The sequence below is a fragment of the Ctenopharyngodon idella genome, chromosome 10, assembly GCF_019924925.1.
Source record: "Ctenopharyngodon idella isolate HZGC_01 chromosome 10, HZGC01, whole genome shotgun sequence".
Classification (NCBI taxonomy): domain Eukaryota; kingdom Metazoa; phylum Chordata; class Actinopteri; order Cypriniformes; family Xenocyprididae; genus Ctenopharyngodon; species Ctenopharyngodon idella.
Genome location: NC_067229.1, coordinates 33,515,495 through 33,526,150, shown reverse-complemented (window position 1 = coordinate 33,526,150; position 10,656 = coordinate 33,515,495). Strand labels below are relative to the sequence as shown.

Genomic DNA, 10,656 nt, shown 5'->3' with positions numbered 1-10,656 from the left:
GGATTTCATCAAAAATATCCTAATTTGTGTTCCGAAGATGAACGAAGGTCTTAGGGGTGTAGAACGACAGGAGGGTGAGTAATACATGACATCATTTTCATTTTTGGGTGAACTAACCCTTTAAACACTTTTTAGTCTCAAATATGTCAGGGTTTGCATTAGCACTCAGCTACATGGCCTTTAAACACACCACAGACTGAAAGCAGACAGTAAATTGTTCATTTTTAAAAACTACACCATACATTATACATGCAAATTAAAGATTCACCTTCACTAGCATCATACAACATCATGAAAGTGACCTAATCTGATCCAGCCTTGCTTAGTAATGCTGCCCTTTTCTGGTTTGTTTTGTTCCAAAGCCTCTGGCCTGTAGGAGTGTATTACAATGGCACTTGCTTTCTTGGATGAGGGCTGGCTGTGAGGTCCACTTGCTCTTTGGCATGGCGAGAGAACCCAACCCCTCAGTGCAGTGGAGAGATGCTGACATTTGGGGCTCCTGTCACTTTACACGCACTGCAGAGATTCAGTTTTTTTAGATACTATGTTAAGGCAGAATCTAGTCCAAAATAGTGCATAGCCCCTGGCAACAGCTTATTAATCAAAGGAAGCTACCAGGGCATGAATAGCTCTGGAGTGGATTTGTGTTTAAGAGTGTGCTTCTACATATAAAACCATGAGTGTGTTAGGCAGCCAAACTTTTAATTCATCATAGGTTCTTCATGCTTCGCCACGCTCTTTCTACATTGTTTGACTTTCAAAGTCTTTTAAGAAAGCCTGTTAGGCCACAGATTGTTTAGGGCTTTGGAGACCTGAAGCATGCGTCCACTTCCCTTTGGGAGTGCCAGGAGCGGAGCTGATTGCTTTCAGACCAACTGCCTGTCTCTCTTCATTGTGTATCAGGACAGACGATTGGATACACATTTGTAACACTGTATGCTAACAACGTCTTGTATGAACTTAGTCAAAATGTTTGTTAATGATGGGTTTTTGAAAAACGCATAGCATGTATATATATATATATATATATATATATATATATATTTGAAATAATACATAATTGTAATATTATCATTTCAGAAGCTCAGATTTTTACAAGGAACATTTTGGAATATCGTTTTGTTAAAAGTTATGCTAACAACAATTTCTAATACAAAATTACCGAAGAAATGTTTGTTAATAATGGGTTTTTGGATTAGTCAATGACCAAATCAAAGACAAAATGAAAAATGCATAGCATGTGGATAATTTAAAAAAAAGAAAAAAAGAATCACTTTTAATAAAAACATGACAAGAAATAATAAAACTGCAATGTTCTGTTTTACATAGATGTGGATATAATAATTGTGAATAAAGTGTATCATAAATAATATTGAAATATATCCCAAAACTTTAAAATTGAAACTGTAACTTCTAAAACAAAAACAGTAAATTAACACTGTCAACATACTGTGTTCTTTCATGTGAAAGTCATCTTTTTATGTTTGGGCATGTGTGGGGAGGAAGAGAGGCTTGATTTAAAAGAAAAGAGACAAAACATCTTTGTTGCATAACCTTGAATCTGTGGTTTATTCAGCTAAAATTCAGCCATTGAAGCTCCATATGTCAGTCCCATCACAGTCCTCTGGCTTTAACAGATGATAGCTGTCCATTTGGAAGATCAAAAAGGAAGAGAAGTGTATCCTCATCATGTCATGTCCTAAAAAAGCATCTTAAGTGCAAAACCCTTCATATTTAGTCAAGGCAAGCATAATGTTCCTTGTAACTGTGGGGAATTTAGAATGAATTTTTAAAGTAAATCTTGTACAATTGCATTTGCCAAGGAAAACTATTTTCATAATTTAAAATCCTAGGTAGTTCACAGTCACAGAATGCCATGTAATATTGCTCCATTCCACAAAATATGTCAGACTTCAGATTGCATTATGACCAAAAGGAGTTGTGACTCCGCATACCAGAGGGTTGAGAGTCATGCATGAAAATCAGATACTTGGCATGATGTAGTCATTTCCTTTGGACTTTGTGTGGCAGCCAGCCGAACAGCTTCCTGCATAATTTCTTCCTCTTGATTTTGGCCTTGAACAGGCACTGATTCTCGGGGTGAGCCTGAGATTGAATCTGAGGCATAATCTGAATCGGAGGCAGAATTGGAGGCATAATCTCAGTCTGAGATATAATCTGATTCTCAGATTGAATCTGAGATGGAATCTGTGGCTGAAACTGAATCTGTGAGTGAGGTTGAATCCGAGAGATAATCTGTGGCTGAGCCTGAGGCCGAGACTGAATCTGTGAATGAGTTTGAATTCGAGACTGAGCCTGAATCTGGCACTGAATCTGAGAAATAATCTGAGGCTGACTTTGAGTTTGACTCTCAGATTGATTTTGGGTCATAATGTTGGCATTTAGCTGGTGTAATTTGTGATTCTGAATGAGTAAGGCGAGTAAAGAAAGAGATTCTTCATATCCTTCTCTCCTCTCTGGGGATGGTGGACACAGACTCTGGAAGAGCTCCTTGAATCTTCTCTCCTGTTGCCGGAAGTCATACTCCACACTAACTCAAAGAGTGAGTAAAAAAAAGTGGGAAAGAGAGAAGATAAAAGGTCGGGCTATAGAAGTGAGAGCATTTCACGTTACTTCTGTTTCTCATATTTCATGCTTCATAAATTTTTCCCCTTAAAAAATGGACACATTTACACTAGTGTTCAAAAGTTTGGGGTCAGAAAGATTTTTTTTTTTTTTTTTTAAATGTTTTTGAAAAAAGTCTCTTTTGCTTACCAAGGCTGCATTTATTTAATCAAAAATACAATAAAAACTGTAATATTGTGAAATATTATTTCAATTTAAAATAACTGTTTTCTACTTTAATATGTCATTCCTGTAATATGCTGATTTGATGCTTAACATTTCTTAACAATAAACATTTCTTATTACTATCAACGTTAATAACAGTTGTGCTGCTTCATGGTTTTTGAGGAAACTGTGATACATTATATTTAATATATAATAGGTATAAAATAAATAGAAGCACAAATTGCATTTGGAATTACACATGTATTCTCTATACATTAAATACTGTACAAATATATGTTTGTGTGTGCGTAATTTCAAGTAAAATTAGTTTTTTTTTTCAATTTTCTCCTACCACTCATACATTAATAATAATAAAAATAATATTATAAAAATATTATTAATAAATGCATATGCATTTCTTTACTTCATAAGTAGAAAAAAAAATTGTGTCTATGGAAAGAAACAGAATTTGAATCTAACTGTATCAAACTGGAAGATGAAAACTCTGTCATCATTTACTCACCCACATATTCCAAGCCTGTATGTCATTCCATCTTGTGACATTCCTTTACAAAAGAAGATAAAATAAGAACGTTGGGGTCCAAACAACATTGGACCCCATTCACTTTTATGGACGGAAAAAAAAAAATGGTCAAAATATCTTATTTTGTGCTTCACAGAAGAAAGAAGTCTTACAGGTTTGACATGAGGGTGAGTAAATAATGACAGAAATTTTAATTTTGGGGGAACTATAGGTGCGTTCACACCATGTCGTAATTACCACAATTATTTTAGTTTTTAACTTGTAAAAAGCATTCACGTCCTCATTGAGCTCATAATTACAATTTGTAAGCTGAAAAAATTTTGAGCTCTCCTACTTGCACCACGTGACCACTGCAGATTCATTTAGGCATTGATAGTGTTGCCATAGAAATGCTTAATTTCTAGTCCAATGACTTGTACAGCTCCAAGTAGAACGCCATGTGTTGTCATCTCGAAATTGTGGTGATTACGACATGACGTGAATGCAGAATATCCCTTTAAAATGGTTGATAGTCTCACTGGGTGCTCTCACCTGTAGACAGCACATGCAGTCTTCTGACAGGTGGAACAGTCACTAAGGTCTTGGCCAGTCCGAAAACATCGCCGACTACATAAATAGCAAACAGGCAAGAAAAAGGATTTTAAAATGCATTGTTTTAGTATGCCTTTGGCCTTGCACTCACATTCATAAATGCATTTAGAGCTCATTTACAGCCCTTATTGACCTACGCTTGGAGATAAAACCAAATGTACAACAAATTAAACCACATCTACCTTCTTTTCCTGCAGCTCCGCTCTGAGAATTTTTCACAATTACCTTTAACACATCCATCACGCCGGTCACACTTGTCTATTAATCTTTGAATAACTCAGTCTCTCACCCTTTGCTGAGTGCGTGGCTCATCTCCAGGTCCTGAATGCAGTTGAGAAGAGTTGTGATTCTTTCCTTGTTGGATTGCAGACTCGCCTCTGCTGTCTCTAATCTATGCTTAGGGTCCCGTGGACTGCCACAGTGAGGCGATGCTGGCAGCAACCGGACCACAGAAGCCGGATGGTCATGCACTAAGGAACAGTGTTCATTTGGGACAGACCCAATTGCTTCAGAATGAGATTCCATCTGTGTTTTTGAGTTCTGGAGATTCCCATCATTCAGTGAGTGCTGCTTAGGCAAACTGCCTGAGGGTGCCAGAGGTGGATTTTGGTTAGAGGCCACATCCAGGCCTCTGTTTTCACTGCCCCCCAGTATGAATTTAAAAGTTGGTGCTTTCGGAGGAGCAGAAGAAGGTTTGGGAGGTCGACAAGCAGGGTTCACAGAGGGAGGTGGTTTGTTTGGTGGCTGAAGCAAGTCTTGTGAGCCATTGATCATTTGACATTGTGGTTCTGCTGACTTAATTTCAGTTTGTTTTTTTGTCTCTGTGTCACTCCAAGACTTAAACTCATTCCCGTTGAGTGTTTTAGCTTGAGGAAAAGCCCTAGTGGAAGTGATGGCTAGTAATGAGGACTCAAGAGTGTCATTATTAAGCTGATTCAGGACAGAGCGTCTGAGAACCGTAGGCTCTGTCTGTCTACGTGGCGTTTTCGAATGAACACACAAAGCGCGCGAGGCTGCTTTGACCCCGGGGCTAGTTTGAGAATGTTCTTTGGTGTATGATTGCACCTCCACCTCAGTCTGAGTGGTGGTAAATGCCTTTGAGAGGTTCTGATGGTTGATTATTTGCGTTGTAAGTGTTGCTTTGTGATGGGTTGACATATTTGGGGCATGTGAAAATAAGCGAGTGTCATTTTGGCTTTTTGACTCCTGATAAGGATGTGACAGTGCGTCTTTATGTGTGGATATACCCTGCAGTGATGTTCCACTGGTGTTTGTTCGCTGCGTGGATGTGTGGGAAGCTTGCTTGTGCGTGTCGGCGGGCGAAAGAGTGCCGGTGTGTGTTGACGCGTGACGTGATTCACCGTGAGGCCCTGAGAGTTTATGTGTGTGTGTTACCAGAGCAAAATGCAAACGTGAATCCGAGGTTGAGGATTCTGACTCTGTGTCAGCATAGATTTGCGTCCTGCTTTGAGGTTTAATGCCGAAATTCGTGTGTGAGCACATTGATGGTTTAGTGTGCGTGTCAAACTTGGACTCTAATCCATTAGGGAATTGAACCTGTCTGTGAATGTTTGAAGCAGTGGAGGATATGACACCTTCATTCACACAACTCTGCACTATAGTTTGGTGTTTAACATTTGAATGTAAATGAAAACAGGTTGGAGATTTAGAAAGTGTACTTGTCTGACTTAATCGTGAACAATCGCCGTTTTGAGGTTTGGAGTTCTGTGGTGTGCTAGTTTGGGGGAATATCTGTTGTTTCAAAGTAGTTTGCAACGGTTTGATGTGTGGTTTATTTTGTGGCTTGGTAGGCTCTGAGTGTGTGGGTGCAGCTTGGTTTTCTTGATTTGGTTGTTTCTCATCAGGGTTTGGCTGGTGAGATGATCTAAAGTGGGTGTTCGCATATGGTATTCTGGTACTTGACACTTGTGTGGTTGCTAGCTTCTCTGTTGGGCTGTTTTTGTGTGTTTGGGGAAGGTTAACAGACACAGGTCTGCGGGGACAAGAGTTGTGAGGTTTGTGAGCATTCAAGAGTGTGTTTACGACCTTCGTTGAAGCTCTATCCTCTTTCACGGTAACAGTGAGCGTGTGTGTATTTAGAGCAGATGAGCGACCGGTATGATTAATGTGTGTGTCAGCAGTAGATTCCCTCTTGACTGCGTGATGATTAGTGAGGTTTGATGCCTCACTCTGCTGAGCAGGCAGCAGAGATAATGGCCATTCCTTGTTTATATTCATGTTGAGATAAGAATGAAGGTTAGGGCTCATGGGGTGCTGCTCTGACTGTGTAACGCTGCGGTCGGTGTGCCTTTCTATCTGCGTGTATTTCTGCACGTCCCTCCCAGGGTAAAGAGGGGATGAATGTCTCGACTGGAGTCCTAGAGAACCTGCAGAAGTTGGCGGCGTAATCATCCTGGATTGGTTGTGGAGTCCAGGAGGTGCTGGATTCTGCCTTCCTCCACAATTACTGCAGATGGTCACAGGAGGTCTGTGAGGGGGTGAACGCAGAGGTAAAGTTTTTTTCTGTCCAGTCGAAGACTCCTCCCCTTCACTGATGTCACTGCTGATCCCGCCCATTACCTCAGAGTCAACCACACTCCCATTGGTGAAGTGACAATTACGTCGCGGTTTTAGCCTGCTGTTAGCCACACCTCTTAAAGGAGGACTGGTTCTGATTGGACGGTTATGGCACTGCACTTCTTCCCTGATGCTTTTACAAATATCCCTCTCCAGCCCCTCAAAGGTCACACCCTTTTTCATTTTAGTCTCCAGACTTCTTCGTTTAATAATGATACTTCTTGTCTTTTCTTTCCCGTTGTCCTCCTTTTTACCGGCTTCATTTGGGATGTGGCCATTAGGTGGCATGATCGCTGTTTTTTCTGATTGATTGCTGCAAGTGTCCCTATGTTTGCCGTCCAGCTGCAGTTGGTTGTTTCTCATTGCAGGTGATGTCTGAACACCAACGTTACAGTGATGAGTCAGTGTGAGGGCCGCCATACTACTGGTCCCATTTGCCACGGTCCTCCAGACACGTGTCCCCACAAGGGCGGGCTCTCCGAGAACTGGCACCGGAGTGGTGTGATCAGCTGCCCGTCTACCCATCTCAAGTATAACTGGTCCAGGCAGACTTGAGTAGAAATCAATGTATTTGACCACTATGGTGCACCTGAGGTGGAAGGAGAAAGAGAACTCTTGAAAGTAAATAGACTGAAAAAGGCAGACAAAAGGTGAATAATAATGAATGTTATTTGGACTACAAAAACCTGATACATGAGTCATACTCAGAAAACTGTGCCATTTTTGCTTAAAAAATTTATTTTTTGTTTTCATGTCTAAAAAAAATCTTCAGAAAATTCTATTAATTATAAGAAATCTTAAGACCCTATGACAAGGGTGTCCAATCCTGCTCCTGGAGGGCCACTGTCCTGCAGAGTTTAGCTCCAACCCCAATTAAACACACCTGAACCAGCTAATCAAGGTCTGACTAGGTGTACTAGAAACTTCCAGACAGGTGTGTTGAGGAAAGTTGGAGTTAAACTCTACAGGACAGTGGCCCTCCAGGACCGAGTTTAGACACCCCTGCCCTGTGACATTTGTCTTCTCTTTTGTGTCAACCCAGTTTCATTCAAAAAGTTTTGGGGTTGTATGTAATAGGATTAAATATTAGTGCAAAAATGGCAGTAATTACTTATATTCATGTATAATCATATATTTTTGTGCTTTGTGTCAAGAACAATATTTTTCTGTTAAAATTACATGATTTAAACATGATAAAAGAGAGAGATTGAACTTGATTAGGCCAGTATAAACATAAATTAATATAAAAATAAAGACTATAAGAGAAGCGTCTCTCTGTTTGAATTATGTGTTATGACGTCACATATAAGAAATCTATTTTAAACTCTTTTAAAATTTTAAACTCATATTAGTCAAATATATATATTTTATCTATATAACCCATTTACATGTAATGCTGATGAAAGTTGACGTGAATTGTGTTATATTCAGATACAAAAACTAACCTTTAAACAAAATTAAAGTTTTATTTGTTTAAAGATTTAATTTGCATCACACGTTTTTCAGAGTCAAATCCATCACATAATGTGACTAATTTCAGTATTCTGTAAATTATATAATTAGTCAGTCATGGGGACACAAAAATGGCACTGTTTTCTGACAATGACCCACATACAAAACTATCAACCATCTGCTACCGCCTTCAGTTAGTTTTGAAATAAATACTTTAGATCAAGACATTCAATGAAAATGCAAAGTTGGGGTGCAATCTATTATGAGGCGTATGATTTATAAAAAAAAAAAAAAAAAAAAAAAAAAAAATCATGCAATGCTTCAGTAACGACTGTGCTATTTCAGAGCACAAGACCTTATAATAGAATGTACAAAAGACCTTCCTGCTTAAACCAGATGAATCCAATATGGAAAGAGTAAGCAAAAAGATGAGAGAGAACATGGTGAAATCAAAAGAACAGAGTGATATCAAACAGAGAGAGAGAGAAAGAGAGTACAAGTGCGCTGTCACACATTCAGATTCCATTACCTCTGATCTATCTATTCAAAAAACGAATAGTTTCCAGAAATATAGAGAATCTGTGGTCTTTTTGCTCTGAGTTAAACTGTGTCAACATTTGTGTGTGTGTGTGTGTGTGTGTGTGTGCGTGACTAATTAAATATTTCACACACTGACAAACGTTTTGTTCTGCTCTGACCTGACTCTCTCTCCTTTCCGCTGCTACACCTGGCCCCCCGCCAGCCAGGCTCCACTGCCCTCTCTCTCATTCAACCCACCTTGGGCACCTTGATAATTCGCCTGACAAAGAGGGTGTTAATCAGCGACTGACAGTAAATTTTCTAATGAACCACTCTAATAAGTGGCTGTTATAAAAACGTGTGTGTGTGCGACATTTTGCATACATTTTAGGCACCAAATGTCCTTAAAAGGAAAGTGCAAACTGAAATCAACTATATTGTGGAGACCAGCTTATGTGGAAATATGATAAATAGCATACTCAATATATGCTAATGTAATGTATACTAATGTATTAACAGAAAAGTTAAAAAAAAAAATTACTGTCTGCACACTTAGAGATGCAGACTAAATTCAGAAATTCTAATAAAAAATATTGTGTGTGTGTGTGAAAAAATCAGGTTTTGCGAAAGGTTGGGATGAAAATATCATTTGCTCGGAGTAAAACAATTTAAAAATGGAAAGTTCTGCTCCATGATAGATAAACAAAAATGTCATGTATGTATGTGTTTTTAAAATATATCATCATGACATGAATAAATAGAAAAAAATCATGAGACTTTGAAGTGTCACAATAAACTACTATGAGGCAAACCTCGTCACTTTCCGTCATCACTTACTGTTTCGCCATCACATTTCCAGCGAACACACACACACATTCCCTCAGCCCCCAGCCTTGAATGTGCAAACATTTCAGATCATCTTGTTGTTCATTCCCCCTAGCATCTCTCTTTCTTGATGTTCTGTTGTGGATGTCAAGCTGACCCCTCTGGGTGGCACCAGGCTGTGGCACCACACATGACAACAGCCTGAAGTCAGTCTAGGAAAGATTGTAGTCTATGAAGCACAAGACTCACAGTCTTTCCTTCAGAAATCACAACAATCATGCAGCCTTTTATTGCAGATACACACAAAAGACAGCGAGAAAAACGGGGGAATGGGATCAGGAAATGTTGCGAGCAGGATTCAAACTTGTATCTTTTACATGAGCGCCACAGCTCATGCACTAACCGCTAGGCCACGGCTCTGGCACAACAACAACTAACCAATTTTAATCAGTAGCAATTTTACATTGTGCAGAAATTAGATAAAGACCACAATACAAACAATAGACTTTTATTTTGTACATACACAAGCACCTACCTTCAGTTACATCCTGAGACCCAAACCTTCCTGGCATGTTGCAGGTATTTTTCTGTAGGTTTCAGTATCCACAAGAGGTCTTGTTGTCCAGTAAGTGGGTGCAGTGAAGAGACTCTAAGATGACTCAAATCCGCACATAAGCTTGTGTTCAAACAGCACCTGCCTTGACAGTCACTCCTTTAGCTCTCCGCAGACAGTAATCATCCTCCCTCAGAGGCTGATTGGAGGCTGTTTGCTTCTCTCCAGAGGCGTCTGCTTTTCATTTGTTTTGATTTGCTCTCACCTTCACTTGCTGAGGCAGCAAGCACAAAGATGCATTGATCTGTGTCCTCAGCCTTGCGCACTCTCTTTCTCTTTCTCTCTCTCTCTCTCACTCACTCTGAGTCACTCTTCCTGTCTGTCCCTGACCCTCTCTCGCTGTCTCACCCTCTTTCACATGCATATCCAGTGCTGGGTCAAAGGCATCCTAAATTCAGCTGAAATTAGGCAGGGTGGGGAGAGAAAGCGAGATAGAAAAAGAGAGAGAGAGAGAGAGGGAGAGGTTCTGCATGCCAAGGGGCCGTTTGAAAATTACCAACATAATAGAAAAGCAGATTGATGGATATAGTTAAGGGATGTTTGAATTTTTACATAAAACTTATCCACTATAAAATAAAATGTAATTTGTCATATGATATATGTCATTTAGATTTATTTTAATAGGTAGGGAAATGCAAATAAAATAACAAAAATGAATTTTAAAATTGATGTTATTATGGGGAAGTTCGATTTAAAGTCTGTCTTCTGTATAAAACAATGTGATTTATATTATTTTTAAAACTGC

The 10,656-nt window shown here is 39.3% G+C and overlaps 1 protein-coding gene across 3 annotated transcripts; it reads right to left on the bottom strand.

The window, feature by feature from the left end:
• Positions 1 to 1,541: 1,541 nt before the first annotated feature.
• LOC127521876 (uncharacterized) lies at positions 1,542 to 10,324 on the bottom strand. 3 transcript variants are annotated; one of them, XM_051911343.1, is made up of 5 exons: positions 9,834 to 10,324; positions 9,311 to 9,510; positions 4,215 to 7,091; positions 3,866 to 3,940; positions 1,542 to 2,551 (listed from the first exon to the last, which is right to left on the bottom strand). In XM_051911343.1, the coding sequence occupies exons 2-5, from the start codon at positions 9,319 to 9,321 to the stop codon at positions 2,005 to 2,007; spliced, it is 3,510 nt and encodes a 1,169-aa protein (XP_051767303.1). In that variant the 5' UTR covers positions 9,322 to 9,510; positions 9,834 to 10,324; the 3' UTR covers positions 1,542 to 2,004. The 3 variants fall into 3 exon arrangements, with proteins under 3 accessions (XP_051767303.1, XP_051767304.1, XP_051767302.1); XM_051911344.1 differs by lacking the exon at positions 9,311 to 9,510; XM_051911342.1 differs by lacking the exons at positions 9,311 to 9,510; positions 9,834 to 10,324 and having other exon boundaries at positions 4,215 to 7,355.
• Between the last annotated feature and the right edge of the window lie 332 nt (positions 10,325 to 10,656).